The following is a 16549-nucleotide window of genomic DNA, read 5'->3' as shown; positions in this document are numbered from 1 at the left end:
CTGTCTCTCTCTGTCCCAAAAATAAATAAATGTTGAAAAAAAAAAAAAAGAAATCATCAAAGTAAAACATCAGAAGTAATGTAGTCAATTATCAAAAATATGCATGATGGTCTATTATATGCCAGGCTGGGGCACCTGGTGGGTGAGTCAGTTAAGCATCCAACTTCAGCTCATGTCATAATCTCACAGTTTGTGGGTTCGAGTCCCACAATGGTCTCTGTGCTGACAGTTCAGAGCCTGGAGCCTGCTTCAGATTCTGTGTGTCCCACTCTCACTCTCTCTCTCTGCCCCTCCCCTGCTCATGCTCGCTCGCTCTCTCTCTCTCGAAACTGAATAAACATTAAAAAAAAAAAAATGTAGGGGTACCCGGGTGGCTCAGTCAGTTAAATGCCCAACTTCAGGTCAGGTCATGATCTCACAGTTCGTGAGTTCGAACCCCATATCAGGCTCTGTGCTGACAGCTCGGAGCCCGGAGCCTGCTTCGGATTCTGTGTCTCCCTCTCTCTCTGCCCCTCCCCCACTCGCACTCAGTCTCTGTCTCTCAAAAATAAACAAACGTTAAAATAATGACTTATTATGTGCCAGGCTCTGTAACAGGCACTAGGAGTAAAATACTGAGTGAAAAGAGACATGGATTCCACCTTCCATGAACACTAATATCTGGTGGGGAAAATCAGTATTAGTCAAACATACAATTAAGCATTAATAAGTACACATAAAGAAGTAATGAAAATACTCAGCAAGGAAACCTAATGTGGACTCAAAGATCAGGGAAGGCTTCCCCGAGTTAGCAAGATTAAAATGGACAGATAAGGGGCGCCTGGGTGGCTCAGGCAGTTGAGCGTCCGACTTCAGCTCAGGTCACAATCTCACAGTCTGTGAGTTCAAGCCCCGCATGAGGCTCTGTGCTGACAGCCTGGAGCCTGGAGCCCCGAGCCTGCTTTGGATTCTGTGTCTCCCTCTCTCTCTACCCTCCCCTGTTCATGCTCTGTCTGTCTCTGTCTCAAAAATAAAGAAACATTAAAAAAAATTTTTTTAAAACAATAAAACAAAATGGACAGATAAAAGATAAAGATTATTAATAAGGAAGTAGCCAAAAGAAAGGATCAACATATTATAAAATATTCTTGACAGGTACCTGATTTGGTATGATTTCATAATTGGCTTCCTCGAAGACATGCTGTAACGCAGACCTGAGCTCATCATATTCTACTTCTTTAAAGTCGATCCCAGGAAATACATCTTTAATCAGTGCATCAAACCGTGCGCAATCAGCAAATGTAAACTTTGACATTGTATTAAGCCTCAATGCTTGTACCACAATATGACTTTCATCAACTAGAGAAAAAGTTTCATTTTAAAATGGTTAGTTACTGACTTCAGAAAGTTTCAGTGACTGTAAACCAGTCGTTGAGAACTATGATACGCATTATTAGTTATGACATAGATGTGCAAGAACCTAGAAACGGTTAAAGCCACATGCTACCACGGGAACTGGCATGCTCACCTTACTTACTGTCTTGTCTGCTGAGAAATAAAGATCCCAAGGTACAGCTCGGGACTCTCTTCCGCAGAACTTGAGTCCCAGCATTGCCAGACTTTAATCAATAATAAAAATCACGATCACTTATATTTGTATAAAACTTTACCATCTGTATGTGATCCTTATAATAAGTGCATCAAGTAAGGGGGTATTGCCATTTTTACTCTGATTTTATATATGAGAATAACGAATCTCTAAGGGATCAAGCGATATACCTGCGAAGGCACAGCAGTATTAGAGCTGGGATTCACACCCAGACCAATGCATTCCAGACTCAAGTGCCTCCAAATATACCAAAACTGCCCCCCTCCAGAGATATTAAGTCCCGAGACTAACAACTAACAAACTGAGCAATAATTTTTAATCAGCCTTACTCAGAACTGTTCACAAATCCATCCCTTAAACAAATACAAACGCTAATATCATTGTTAGATTCTTATTTTTCAAGGATAATAATTAGCTGCAGATTGATAACACATATCTATGAAGGCAAGAAACTATCTTTTAAAGTCCAATATTTCTCCAAAATTGCTTAATATTCCCATATTTAACTGTAGGCAAAGAGGCGTGGCCATACTGGAGTTTAAGCACTGAACTCGTTAATAAGCCATTTTGATTACTACAGGTATGGTTTCAACATTTCTCAACAATCAGCAGAGACAGACAACAGAAAAACAGTAATTTAAGCAACTCACCAAATGACTATCTTCCCTGGCAAATGCCAACCCAATAATAAACCTAAAGCAACTTCCTTTTCTAATATGTAGACTCTGATCATTTTAAGTCCAAATAGATAATTTCACATGGTCCCTTTTTCTATGTTGTCTTATTTTCAGTGTTTTAACTTAGTTTTACTGGCATGTGAAGAGCTGAATATTCAGCCTTTCATGAAAGCACACATCCATGGGTGAGGGGGAATAATTTATTTTATGTAAATAGGAAAAAAAGGTGGTAAAGTACAATAAAATATCATGAGTTCAAACTGATGCGAATAGATGATTTAATAAATACATAAATAGGGAAGAGACAAATCTTACAGAAGAGTTTCAAATAATATTTTCAAATACTCCTTGTGCTAAAGGATCAAGTTTAGTCCTTGCACCCCACTTAGAAGGTGAGCCACACTCAGTAACCAGCTTCTAAAGAGTACGAGAGGGAAAGTGGGAAACAGTAACTGTACAGTTACTATCACACTGGAGAAACCCGGCAAATACCACCACAATACTCAATGAAGGTGAACATCACCAATGACGTCATGTGGTCATTGTGTACCCACGGATAGGATGTGATGTGATGTGACAGGCCCTTCACTCTCTGCTCTTCCTTCCCAATGTGGAAAACCAGGTCTAATCATGAGAAAAACATCACAAAAAAACCCAGACTGAGGAAGAGTCTACATGACATGTGACCAGTACTCTTAAAGAATGCGAGGGTCGTGGAAACAAAACACAAGGGGAAACGGTCACAGGGCCGAGGAGACTAAGGAGACATGATAACTAAATGCACCCTAGATCCGATCCTCAAACACAGAGGACATTAATGACTAAACGGGTGAAATACACATCAAGTCTGGACGTTAGTTAATATTAATACACGAGCCTCAGTTTCCAAGTATAGACAAATGTACCACAGTAAGTAAGACGAAACAATGGGATGCTACCTTTTAAACTTCACTGTAAAATTATTTTAAGGCTAAAAGGGTTTTTTCTCGGTAATCTTAAGATTTTTTTAAAGGGCAATTTTGTTTGGTATACTATCTCTTTGAAAGAGAAAATCATCCCAGAGCCCCTAGTTGGCTCAGTTGTTTGAGTGTCCAACTCTTGGTTTCAGCTCAAGTTATGATCTCACATTTTGTGAGTTCGAGCCCCGTTTTGGGCTCTGTGCTGACAGCATGGAGCCTGCTTAGGATTCTCTCTCTCTCCCTCTCTCTCTGCCTCTTCCCTGCTCACACACACTCTCACTCTCAAATAATAAACTCGAAAAAAGAAAAAAAAGAAAAAAAGAAAATCCCTATGTGTTTCTATGGTTTCTGTTCTCATTTTCAGACCAGTGAAATTCTCAGGCTCTGCTCCAGACCTACAGAATCAGGAAGCTGGGAGTAAGGGTCCAACACCAGTGTTTTAACAACCTTCTAGGTGATTCTACCACACATCAAAGGCCAAGAAGTGGACTAGATGATTCTTCTATATATCACAACTATTTAGTATCTAATGCACAGTTAAAAGTTAAGGATACTGGGTAAGAACTAGAGAAAACGTGAATGAAGTATGGACTTTGCTGAAAAAATAACCTCTCAATATCGGTCCACTAGTTGCAATAAATGTAGCACACTAACGTAAGATGTTAACAACAGGAGAAACGGGGCCAGGTTTTCAAAACCATCTTTACTGTATTTACAGCTTTTCCGTAAATCTAGAACTATTCCAAATTAAAGTTTATTTTAAAAACTAAGATCGCAGGGCGCCTGGGTGGCGCAGTCGGTTAAGCCTCCGACTTCAACCAGGTCACGATCTCACGGTCTGGGAGTTCGAGCCCCGCGTCAGGCTCTGGGCTGATGGCTCAGAGCCTGGAGCCTGTTTCCGATTCTGTGTCTCCCTCTCTCTCTGCCCCTCCCCCGTTCATGCTCTGTCTCTCTCTGTCCCAAAAATAAATAAAAATGTTGAAAAAAAAAAAAATTTATAAAATAAATAAATAAATAAATAAATAAAATAAAAACTAAGATCGCATCTGAATCGCAGACCTTACCTTTGTGTTTCCCGCCGGCTCTCTGCAGCTGTCTAAGAAGGCCTCCGCTTCCTCGAAGAACCGTCTTCAAGGCTCTCAGACCCCAGTCGTAATGCTGCTGAGGTGTCAAAAGTTCCCTTAAAGAGACATGGAAATCGCAAAGCAATGACAGCCAGAAATTACTTTTTCATCGTATTTGAAGAGGTAACCACTGACACATAGAAATGGGTACTGATACTCCATTAATCTATATAAAGGAGCCATCACAGAAAACGATCACTCCAGAAAAGTGTTGAAGACGGATGACTCCCAAGGATCAGGACAACCGTGTCATGACCTGGCCAATCACCTTCATGAAGACACTAAATGACAAGTGCCTATCACCTTTACTCCTAAACTCTCTACTCCAGCCCTGTGGCCCTCGGTTTCTGGCACTCCAGTTGTCTCGTAAGTAACGTGAACAGAATGTTAGGATGCCCAGAGAAGCCAGAAGCCCACCGCTATTACTAGAAATAGGACACGAGAAAAACTGGAGGACTCCCTCCAAAGGACAGGTTTTAAGGAGTCTGCTGATTTGTTCAATTAGCATCATTTAGCTGGAGCTCCCCAGTGAAGATATTTTTGCAGAAAGGAAGTCAGATCAAATTGATAGCATTGAAGGAACAAGTAGTTTTCAGTGAGATGTGTCCTTATTCAAACTAAAATCTTCCCTATTGACACCTTAAGTGCAATACAATCGCCAATATGAAAATCACTGACAAACGTGAAAAATGGTCATAATCAATCATCGGAACCAAAAATTATAAAAATATTTAACACAGGAAAACTCACCTGGATAGATTGAAGATAGCTACCAGTTTTCTGCCCAGGACTTTGGCCTCTTTGAAGCCCTCCGAATAGAGAATGACCTCAGCAATAAGCTCGTTGTCTGGGCGGGACATGGCAACCGGCCTGAAAAGCTGTTTAAGATTATCAGGCAGCTTCTGTCTTCCTCCATAACCTTTTCCAGCAGGATTCATGGTGATAAAAATCCCAGAATTTGAATTGATTTCCACCTGAAATATTAATTTACAATATGGGCACCAAGTATCTGTAACTATAAATATAAAATACACTGCCAACAGATTTTTATTGTGCATACTTGGACACACAGATCTTAGAACTCGGCAAAAGGTAAACGCTAATGAGCTAAGGATCTCCCTGCTCGACATACAATAACCGCCTTAGGAACAGCGGCATTTACGGAGGCCCTTTATAATCAGTTCTGTGAGGCCAGAATTTCGGAGGTGGTGACTCACTTGCCCATCTGCTCCTGTGTTTACCACAAACCTCCTTGTATCGGGAGACAACACAACTCTGACCTAAAGTAAGTAACGGTTTCTGTCCTCCTGCAGCTTACGGTCTACGAGCAATCAAGGTATGATCAAGGCTGTGGCCGGGCAGGGCAGGGCAGGGCAGGGCAGCATATCATGAGAGCACCTAGAAGGAGCATTTTCCAAGCACACTTAAAGTGAAATCAGAGTGTAGACAGTGAATGGGCAATTAGGTAGAAACACCTGGAGTAAGAAAATCTGGCTATAAAGGAGACAAAAGAGCAAGAGCAATGAATGGACAGGTAAGTGAGGGGAAGGTCTGCTTGTGTGTTCATTACATCAAATATTATAGTATTATTACACGACATACATTATTAAAGAGGACAAGATGCAGTGGTGTTAAAGGCCAGTGACGAGCGGGCAGAGGAGGGAGGGCTAAGTCCTCAATACAGAGGACACAGGGATACAGCCCTGGCAAGTGGGCAGGTTAGTGTGGACCGGGAACAAGGACAACCCTTTCTTTCTAAGAGGAGGAGAGGAGAAAACACACTCAGTGCGGAAGAAAGTCAGCTGTGACGGTACAAAGGTAGAAACGTAATAGTTTCTCGTTTCCTCATGAAGAGTTTAAGCAACACGTGAGTAAGCTGTCACTAAATGAGAACCGCTCTTCCTTCCTTGCCCTGCCCTGAGAAACCTGTGCTGTGAAGACACTATGTGGCTCAGCAGGTAACTTCACAGCTAATTTCCAGTGTTGTCAGTGCTACACTTCCATACACAGATGCTCACGCTCTCCTGACAGGAGTGTGGATCTCCTCTGGGGAAAAGTGAGGAACAGAAAAACAGCTAAGTGCTTACTGTTCTAAGATGCATACAGAATAGTAATTAAAGGGGCACCTGGGTGGCTCAGTCGGTTAAGCGTACGACTTCAGCTCAAATCATGATCTCATGGTGCATGGGTTCGAGCCTGCATCGGGCTCTGTGCTGACAGCTCAGAACCTGGAACCTGCTTCAGATTCTGTGTCTCCCTCTCTCACTCTCTGCCCCTCTCCCACTCATGCTATCAAAAATAAATGAACATTTTAAAAAATCTTTAAAAAAAAAAGACTAGTGATTAAAAACATGCGCTTCCAAATTAGACCCGAGTTCAATTCGCAGCCCCACTGCTTACTCCCGACTCACCAAGTTCTGCTTCCCCATCCATAAAGAAGAAAAGCACAACAGTCCCCATGTGGAAGGGTTACCAGCATGAAGTGAGAGCATACACAGGAGCACTAGGGTGCCAGCCTGGGGTGCCAGCCCAGGGTAAGTGCCCAGTAAACGCTAGCAGCATTCCCACAAACACGCAGCACTCGAAGTCTGAAGGTGAATGGTGAGGTGCGACCAAAATAGGGTGAGAAACCTCGGATGATTCATGGGCAAAAAGGTTTAACAAACAAGTCAGAAGCAGGGATGCCAGGAGAGATAAAGACAGAGCGTTTGCCTGAGTGTGCAGAATACTTCAACTCTTTCAATTCCCAACACGTGCCATACCTCCTTGCCAAGCAGCTCGCACACGGTTCTGTGGTTCTTCAGGGCATCCTGGATGGTCTGGATTTGCATGGACACTGCCGACAGCACAGACTCCTCCAGTCTATTGAACTCATCAAAACAACCCCAGGCCCCACACTTCACCAAACCAACAAAAATCCGTCCCATTGACTTCACATCGATGCCCTAAAAAATTACAACAAAAATTACATCCGTTAAAAACTAACGAAGATCTCTAAAAACAACTGAATTCTTGGTCACTTAGTGAGCAGGTCATCGTTTCACCCATCTGTCTCTCTTCTTCGCACAGGTTCAATAGCTACACTTTCCGGGGGGGTTTCAAAGAATAAACAAAGGAATTCATGTACAAGTGTTCTGTGAAGGACACAGAACTAAATAGATACAGGATTCTTAGCTATTCTTTATGTTAAAATAGAAATCCTACACAAAATGTTCTAAAAACAGTAATTTCAAAATTAGTTTACTTTTTTCTCTTTTCTGTTCACTCTTTTCCTTCTTATAATAAGCATTTCTGCACCCTCAAATCTTCATTCTGTATTTAAAATTATTTGCAATAGTTCTCTCTAGAAAAGTTCAGAGTCTGCATTATCTGCAGCCTCTCTCCATGTTGCTTTTCAAACAAAACAAATTCTGTTTTCAAGCTACCCAAAAGCAAAGTGATCTCAAGATAGAGTATTTCATTTGTAAGGACATGAAAACTAACCCAGACTCATAACTAACACACTACTATCTAGTTTGCGAATGATTTCCTCTACCTCATCACAATTAAAAACTAAGACTTGTCTCCCGAGAAGTCCGCCCAGGGCCTTCACCGACTCGGTCTTCCCTGTGCCCGCCGGCCCATACGGGTTCCCGCCCAGGCCCATCTTCATGGCCTGCGTCAGCGTCAGGTAGCACTTGTCCGTCAGCGGCGTGTAGACCAGCTTGGGAGCATTGCCCTACACGAGGGAGAGGGAAAGGGTGAATGCTCACGCTGTACTCAACGTCCCACACGTGTCCTTGTGGCACTAGCTAAAAAGCTGTTAACAGAGAAAAATACCCGAAATACTTTTTTAGGGAAAGAAACTTTTTAAAAGCGCACAGCGGTAAAAACTAAACTTAATCTCAGGCATGTGGTTTATGCCTTCCTCAATTAATATACAGTTAGGTTTTCCAAACATTCTCTCCGGTTCTTGATAATGGTACAGACATGCTGCTAAGGCGAAAAAATCCAAAACTATATGATACGATAATCATCCTATTTTGTATTTTAAAATTCGTGTAAATTATTTCCCTGAATCTTATGATCTTTTTAAGTCAGAACAACTTTCGAACTCCAACGTTATTATTTTGAAAAATGCCTCGTGAAATTACTAATTTTATCTCATCAAAGAGGTCTCAAAATTTCTCCTAAGTCTTCGGGAAAATAGAACCAATCCCAGTTGCTGTTTATAGGGCTTTTCTTCAATGGCAGTAGACACAGACATGGTCTCCAAATACATTCCCTTCTTGAAGGAGCCAGCTGGCAACTCTCCTGATGTGCACTTATTAACCCAACCGTCAGATATATTCCGAAGACTGACTCGTGATGGGACATGCAGAGAGGATGCAGCGGGGTGTTTTGAGAACAGGTTCCATGGGCTAGGTTGTCTGTCTGTTTGGAAATTCTTCTATGGCACAGACTGAAAACACTCGGCAAGTGAGACAGCGCTAACCACGGCCTCGCGTGGGGCCCGGCCGGGCTCCTTTCGTGGGATCGGTCTTCCACCCTTCCCAGATTGAAGGGAGAGACCGGCTTCTGTCGCAATGCAGTACAACCCTGCCACTATTTTAGATTTTCTGCCAATATTTCTCCAACATAACATCTTCTTAGTTATGATGAAACAGAAAAAAACAGTCACAAATATATTCTTCAAAGTTAGGACTCAAAATTTTTTCATACAACAGCAAATTTCCGTTAAAATAAATAATTTTAATTGAAAAAATGAAACACTTTTGCCACGAGTCATACCTGGTACTCATAAGTGTACTGAAGTTCACAATCCACCATTTGAATATAACAAGTATGATCACTTTTCATATAAAATCTGACTTGTTTTTTCCAGGCCCAGTCTTCAGTTGTATGAACCTGAACTTGGTTTAAATGCTTTACCACATCAATGTTATGAATGATATCAAGAATCAGTGCTTTAAGTTTAAGCTCCAGAATGCCAGACTCTGTATGCAAAGTAAAATGTTTGGAGAAAATATTAGCCTGAGATTTCTGTATTCAGTACGTACATACACAGAGCTTCAAAATGAATCTAAATGTTAATTTCATGATACAAATGAATGACACAATAATGTAACAAATTAAACCGATGTCGAATCCACCAGTCAGAAATAAGAATTCCCCTGCGAAGAATAGGACATCAAATTCAGTGAGAGTGGGCTGCGGTCCCTTACACCAGAAGCAAGCACACCCCATCCGGCTTTTCCCTGTGAACACAAGTATAAGACACGGACAGTGGGCACTCAGCTGCTACTTCGGAGTCTGAAAAGCAAAGAGTATCAGGCCAACTGGGGAAGATCAGAATTAGACATGTCACCAAACCAGTGGCGGATTTACCCTTTTCTTTTGATCTCTCTGGTCTCCCCAGGCCTGGGCCAACGCAGCCAGAAACCTGGACTGGCGCAGTCAGGCAGACTCCCGGGGAGGGCCCGGGGCTCAGGCGTGAGGAGCAGACAAGGAATCTGTTGGGGGCTACAGCACTGGCCCCGGAGACCGAGGGGCTAAAACCCTAAGGGAAGGGAACCTTCCTCTGAAATCACAGAACCTGGGATCCCTGGAGACTAGGACAAACCCCACATGCTCTCCTCCTCTCTCTTCTGCCACCAACTGCCCCAGGACACAGACACAGTCACAGAAAGTGAGCAGGTCAGGGCACATGAAATCCCAGCTTTCTGGCCAGGAGAACAGAAAAGGAGCCCAAGAAAACCACCAAGTACTATGAAGAGCATGGAGATGGAGGGATGGGAAAATGACCCTGGAAACTTGTTTAGGATTGCTGGGCTCACCCCCAAGCAATGCAGATGGCACCCTAACCATCAAAGCAGGCACTCTGAGAACTGGCCGCTAGATGGCGCACACGTGAAGCCCATCTCAACAGTGCTGCAAAGACTTCATTTTTGAAGTACAGTTGATTTATGGTGTTGTGACCGATTCAGGAGCACAGCATAGTGATCTGACATCTTACACATGACTCAGAGACTCTGGAAAGAGAACTGGCATCAGAACCACAAACCACAGAAGGCTGGCTGGCACGTGGGGCCCGAACCCAACATCTACTGCTAACAGAAAATATCAACACTGTCTCAAGGACTGACAAGACCCAGACGCTCATAATACAATGTTGAAAACGTCCAGGGTATCATCCCACATCATTCAACATGCAAAGAATAGGGGCGCCTGGGGGGCTCACTCGGTTGTCTCCAACTTTGGTTCAGGTCATGATCTCATGGTTCATGGGCTCGAGCCCCGCGTTGGGCTCTGTGCTGACAGCTCAGAGCCTGGAGCCTGCTTTGGAATCTGTGTCTCCCTCTCTTTCTGTCCCTTCCCTACTCAATCTCTGTCTCTCTCTGTCTCAAAAATAAACATAAAAAAAGTTAAAAAAAAAAAAAAAACAAGCAAAGAACCAAAACAATCCTAATTCACTTACGACAGCAGAGATGAAATAAAAACATTCTCCAATGAAGGAAAATCTGTAGGAAAGAAATCACAGCCCGCAATCCTGCTCTAAAAGAAATGCTGAAGGATGTCCTTCAAAGAGAAGGAAAACGGTACCAGAAGGAAGCTTGGAGCATCAGGACGGAGGCAGAGGGACAGAAGCGGTGAGCACCCAGTCAAGTACAACAGACTGTGCTTCCCGGTCCTTAAAGATACACTCCATGTTTACAGGCAACGATGTAACTCCGAGGTTTCAGAGTATGCAGATGTAATAAATGAAACAATTACCACACAACTAAAAGAGGACAAGGAAATTAGTACGGGGTAAGGTTTCTACACGCGTTTTAATGAATCACCAATTATAAGTACAATATTAAAGCATGTACATTGTAATTCCTAAACTAACCTCTGAAACAGATGACTGATAGTCAGAAACACGATAAGATAAACTAACAAAAAAAGTTCCAGTAACCCAAAAGGAGGCAAAAAAATGGAACATTGTTCATACCAGTGCCCTCTGGATCCTCCGAACTCGTATCGATGCTAGTATAGTGCTCTAACTTAGTCACCAGCTGGGTTTCGATCTGATGAAGACTATGGTCTTGGATAGCGTTTTCCACATCTTCAGTGAACTTAATCTGCTCTGCCAAACACAGTATCTAATGGATCAAGAGAAAAAATATTTTACAAGGTAAATTTACCTAGAAACATTTCATAAATGTAAGGGAAGACACTTTTCTGGATTTGCACTCGCCTGCGAGGTCTATGGGCATGTGTCACTGGCACCTCAAACTGCACAGGACCGCACGGCCGCAGGGAAGCACTGTGTGCTGCCACCAAGCCCACCACCGACCCGCCTCCCACGACCCTCCCACACACCTGGGTTCCGTCCTAAGACCCACCAAGCTCATGCAACCCAAGACATCTGCCCTTTCTTCTCTGCACTCTCCCCTTTATAAATGGCTTCTTTTCAAGGATGCAAGGATACCAGCGTATGAGGAGTTCCATCTAGTAAAATGGTAATATTCTAGCGTTCCAAAATAATCTCAGTATACTACTGAAGTGTCGAATTTCCAAATTCTAACTTTTTAAATTAATTAATTTATTTATTTATTTTGAGAGAGAGAAAGAAAGCAAGAGAGAATCCCAAGCAGGCTCTACACCGTCAGCACAGAGCCTGACGCAGGGCTTGAACTCACAAACTACGAGATTATGACCTGAGCCTAAATCGAGAGTTGGACGTTTGACCGACTGAGCCACCCAGGAGTCCCTCAAAATTTTATCTTAAATTAAGTTGTCGTAATCTTTCATTCTAATACCCATAAATAGAAACTAGGTATGGATTAAGATAGAACCTTTATATTTACAAAAAACATGAAATGGTAACACTAGTTGAAAGGCTTTCTGGAATGGTACCAATCTAGCATGGCTACTGATAAAGCAATTATACATCTAAACGCTAACCTTTGACAACTTAGAGTCAAATTCTTTGATACAGTTTTTTTTTTTTTAATTTTTTTAATGTTTATTTTTGAGAGAGACAGAGTGCGAACAGGGGAGGGGAAGAGAAAGAGCGACACACAGAATCCAAAGCAGACTCCAGGCTCTGAGCTGCTCTGAGCTGTCAGCACAGAGCCCGGCAGAGGGCCGAACCCACAAACCACGAGATCGTGACCTGAGCTGAAGTCGGACGCCCAGCTGACTGAGCCACCCAGGCGCCCCTTGATACAGTTCCTAAATGAACACAGAAACTAAAGACATGAAACATCATCACATAAGAACACTAGACCTGCTGACCAACTACTATGGAAGAGTGTTTTTCTGGTACATACTTTTCAGTACCCAGATGAATATCATATGTCATCAAATTTAGTCACCTCAGTATACATTTTATGACTTAACACAGCAGGCTAAGCTGTGTGTTACTGGTATTCACATATCATCAAACACTGTATAAATATCATTGTATATGCAGCATTAAATATCATTCTTTAAAGGAAGAGTAATTCTGTCTGGGGCAAAATCAACCCCCCCCAGATTTGTAGGACAAAGTCATTAGAGTCTTTCATCAGGTGTAAGGAAGGAGAAACATTTAAGCAGATCCAAATCTACTTCTGGAGAAAAGACTTTGCTTTGAATTTCCGTATGAAAATGTTCACTTGCCACCCCCAAACTAGTACTCATACACAGGAACCTCCTTTCAGACACCACCACTGAATTTCTGTATTATAAACGCACGTCAAAAATCTCAACTTTTAATTTTTTTTTTTTTTTCAACGTTTATTTTATTTTTGGGACAGAGAGAGACAGAGCATGAACGGGGGAGGGGCAGAGAGAGAGGGAGACACAGAATCGGAAACAGGCTCCAGGCTCTGAGCCATCAGCCCAGAGCCCGACGCGGGGCTCGAACTCCCGGACCGCGAGATCGTGACCTGGCTGAAGTCGGACGCTTAACCGACTGCGCCACCCAGGCGCCCCAATAATCTCAACTTTTAGTAGCCTGCTATACAATTTCCATAGGATGCTACAAAAAGGGAGTCAAGATACGGTCCAGGCTAATCCTGCAGTCATGCTGCCATCAGGATATGTGCACAGGCACTCACGCTATTAACTGCCCAAAATGTAACCATCACTGACAGTATTTTGCCAACATTGTACAATTTAGCCTTCAAAACAAGTTGGCAATGTTCCTATCATTATAACCTCTTAACGCGTGCCTAGAAGAATCAGAGTATGCTGACAAAAGCAGTTTTTGAACCGAGGTCTGTGAGATTCTTTCCACCCTGCATGCTGTCTCCTTCCCAGAGCAGAAAGTTCCTTGTCTACATTACCTGAGGTCCTTACAGAAATGCCTTTACAGAAGTGAATGAAGAGTATGTAACACGGGAATGCAAAATGGTGCGGCCACTCTGGAAAACAGTGTGGAGGTTCCTCAAAACACTAAAAATAGAACTACCCTATGACCCAGCAATGGCGCTACTAGGCATTGATCTACAGGATACAGGTGTGCTCTTTCGAAGGGACACGTGCACCCCCATGTTTATAGCAGCACTATCAACAATAGCCAAAGTATGGAAAGAGCCCAGATGTTCATCGGTGGATGAATGGATAAGAATGTGGTATATAAACAATGGAGTATTACTCGGCAACCAAAAAAAATGAAATCTTGCCATTTGCAACTACATGGATGGAACTGGAGGGTATCATGCTAAGCAAAATCAGTCAGAGAAAGACAAATATCATAGGACTTCACTCATATGAGGACTTTAAGAGACAAAACAGATGAACATAAGGGAAGGGAAGAAAAAATAATATAAAAACAGGGAGGGGAACAAAACATGAGAGACTCTTAAATATGGAGAACAAACAGAGGTTACTGGAGGGATTATGGGGGGGGGGGGGATGGGCTAAATAAGTAAGAGGCATTAAGGAATCTACCCCTGAAATCATTGTTGCACTATATGCTAACTAACTTGGATGTAAATTAAAACAATAAATTAAATTTAAAAAAAAAAAAAAAAAAAGAAGAGCTCAAAGACAATAAGAGTACCTAACAGCCTGCATCAGGTACATGAACCCAGGTGCACCATTCAATCGCCTACATAAATGCTCTTGGGACAAATTTTTTTAAGCATTAACTGCTAAGACACTAGAATACTTGGTTTGGGTTGAAAAATGAACTATTCCTACTGGCACTTGTCCATGTTTGCACGGAGATAATGAACTATTCACAGTGTCCACCGTCCACACTGTCACCTGGCTGCTCGAGAGCCCTGAGGTCAGCTGCGGGCTCTGATTGTGCAGCCCGGTTTCCTCTGCCCGTCTCTCCTGTGCATCTCCTCACACGAGGGTCATTCTCCCAGTCCATCGCTATGCAATCCTTACTTCCGTGGAGTCGTTCACCTTTTGTCTTTTAGCCTAAGTTCACTTAAATCCTACCTGGAAGTCGACAGGAACAGGGAGCATTTTCAGTAGTAACACAGCAGCTTACCTTTGACTTTGCAACAGCATTATTATTCATTGCTGATTACTCTTAATTTTCTCTAAGAGTTTAACGAGAATTTTTAATTTTTTTTTTTTCAACGTTTATTTATTTTTTGGGACAGAGAGAGACAGAGCATGAACGGGCGAGGGGCAGAGAGAGGGAGACACAGAAACGGAAACAGGCTCCAGGCTCCGAGCCATCAGCCCAGAGCCCGACGCGGGGCTCGAACTCCCGGACCGCGAGATCGTGACCTGGCTGAAGTCGGACGCTCAACCGACTACGCCACCCAGGCGCCCCTAACGAGAATTTTTAAAACATATTTTAGTTTGACTCAAAAGGCTAGAAAGCACCAAAGAATGAAAGATAAAATGGCTAAGAATCTACAATGTTCCAAGATTCCTATCTAAGGTCTCACGCTTTAAAAGAACCAACATGAAACTTGTGCCAAAGCTACCACATGCTTTAGCGTGGAAAGAAACCAACGCTGAGCAGGGTAGATTTTCCTGTGAGAGATCAGAGAACACCTCAAGGCCCGCCCTTCACAGGCCCCAAGAACTAAGTCCCAGGTGCCCTTCGCTGGGAGGCTGAGCCCCAGCCAGCCAGGAAGCAAGCCCTGAACGACACAGGGCACTGAGCGCGGGTCTTAGCACTACGCTCCGGTGAGACCCGGAACACGTTTCACACGATGCAGATCCACGGCTGGTGTTTCAGGTGGGCGTTCCTGTGACCAGCGAGCGCATGCACCCTGGCTCCCAGCTGCCGGCCGGCACTCTGGCTCAGGGCCCAGGCCGGATCTCTGACCTGCACCGACACCCCGCCAACCTCCTGCCAGCCCCGTCTCCGGGATGATCCCGCGGGAGCGGCAGGGACAGTGTTGCGGGTTCCGGGCCTCTCCATCAACGACGGGCTAATCTTCGGGAACCAGAGCACTCCCACGTGACTGACCCCCCTCCCGCTTCATGCCCCACCGGCCCGTGCTGCTGGGCTCTCGGCATGCCTCCGGCGTGAAGGCATCTGAATGACAGCAAGCTGACAAGGCTGGAAGAGAACGTGGCCGCCAAGCAGCTCGTGCGGCACACCTCACAGCTGACGGAGCGAACACGCAGAAGCGAGGCAGCTGGTCGGTGCGAACCGCCGGATGAAGAGCCACCTGCCGTGTGACACCCTGGCCTCCCTCCACCCCAGACAGAGGCCGCTTACCTGTGAGGGGAACAAGGATGGGTCCACGGCACCTGGAGGGCTGCGTGCAGCAGTGACACATTCCGCCAACAAATGTTTCAAGGTCTGCTTCATTTCCATGGCTAAACCATTTAACCAGGTCTGGAAACAGAATTACCAATGACAAATGCAGTCGTAAAACAAACACCTACCCTGTTGAGTGACCCTGTTCATTTATTTCAGGAAGCAGGATTACAATTTCTTACTGCCCCTCATACTCCCAAAATCGTCTTACAGGACATACTTATTTTATTAATGAAAGATTTAAATAATTGGAAGAAATCAATTTTTTCACTTCTAGGGATCATGGTTAAGCGTGAAAACCCATACAAGTGTCGTCAGCCACTGTCATCAACTCTACAAATGACGGTACTACGAGCAACGTAACCCCGTGGTTTCATCATTCTAAGAAATCAAGCTAGATAGGCCAGGAAATCAGGGCCACAGTGACTGGCTAAGTGTCGGGGCTCAGGCTCTCCTGGTGAGCCCATGTTCAGAAGGCTGTGATGTAAACAGGAAATGCATCATTAGGG

At 43.7% G+C, this 16549-nt stretch overlaps 1 protein-coding gene across 9 annotated transcripts in view; it reads right to left on the bottom strand.

Moving 5' to 3' along the window:
* The window catches only part of DYNC2H1 (dynein cytoplasmic 2 heavy chain 1), a 347574-nt gene that overhangs the window by 276475 nt on the left and 54550 nt on the right, over positions 1–16549 (bottom strand). For all 9 annotated transcript variants that reach the window (XM_043579193.1, XM_043579184.1, XM_043579187.1 and 6 more), the window contains exons 30-37: positions 15999–16118; positions 11322–11472; positions 9119–9324; positions 7884–8066; positions 7111–7293; positions 5099–5322; positions 4289–4404; positions 1139–1338 (exon numbers count right to left, since the gene is read on the bottom strand). In XM_043579193.1, the coding sequence (XP_043435128.1) occupies positions 1139–1338; positions 4289–4404; positions 5099–5322; positions 7111–7293; positions 7884–8066; positions 9119–9324; positions 11322–11472; positions 15999–16118 (1383 nt within the window). The remainder of the gene's footprint in view (positions 1–1138; positions 1339–4288; positions 4405–5098; positions 5323–7110; positions 7294–7883; positions 8067–9118; positions 9325–11321; positions 11473–15998; positions 16119–16549) is intronic.

This window comes from Prionailurus bengalensis, chromosome D1, assembly GCF_016509475.1.
Source record: "Prionailurus bengalensis isolate Pbe53 chromosome D1, Fcat_Pben_1.1_paternal_pri, whole genome shotgun sequence".
Taxonomy (NCBI): Eukaryota; Metazoa; Chordata; class Mammalia; order Carnivora; family Felidae; genus Prionailurus; species Prionailurus bengalensis.
The sequence above is the reverse complement of the archived record's forward strand: the minus strand, read 5'-3'. Positions and strand labels throughout refer to the sequence as shown.